This window comes from Bison bison, unplaced genomic scaffold (genome assembly GCF_000754665.1).
Source record: "Bison bison bison isolate TAMUID 2011002044 unplaced genomic scaffold, Bison_UMD1.0 scf7180017864199, whole genome shotgun sequence".
In the NCBI taxonomy this organism is placed as follows: Eukaryota; Metazoa; Chordata; class Mammalia; order Artiodactyla; family Bovidae; genus Bison; species Bison bison.
Window position 1 is genome coordinate 1,141,605 of NW_011494771.1, and position 277 is coordinate 1,141,881.

The following is a 277-nucleotide window of genomic DNA, read 5'->3' on the forward strand; positions in this document are numbered from 1 at the left end:
ACATCTGAGCAGGGAGGAGGCAGGCCAGCGCGAGTGTGGGGCCGAAGAGGCAGGAGGCCCGACACTGGCCCTGCTCTCACGCCGGAGGCGGGGGGTCGGAGACCCCGCTGGTCCGCCGCCGGGTGTCCAGCCGCGGCGCTCCGGGTAGCCACCGGCCCCCTGACTTCCCTCCTGCGTGCCGGCGGGCCAAGGGTTAAGCGAGGCGGGAGCCCCCGGCGCGGGGCGGCCCCGGGACCGGGAATGCTTAGTCAGGATTCCGATTTCCTGTCGAAGTGTT

At 72.6% G+C, this 277-nt stretch overlaps 1 protein-coding gene across 1 annotated transcript in view; it reads right to left on the bottom strand.

Moving 5' to 3' along the window:
- LOC104991744 (collagen alpha-1(III) chain-like) overlaps positions 1 to 277 on the bottom strand; it is a 3,634-nt gene that overhangs the window by 810 nt on the left and 2,547 nt on the right. The window contains exon 4 of the mRNA XM_010844336.1: positions 3 to 264. Coding sequence (XP_010842638.1) covers positions 3 to 264 — 262 coding nt within the window. The remainder of the gene's footprint in view (positions 1 to 2; positions 265 to 277) is intronic.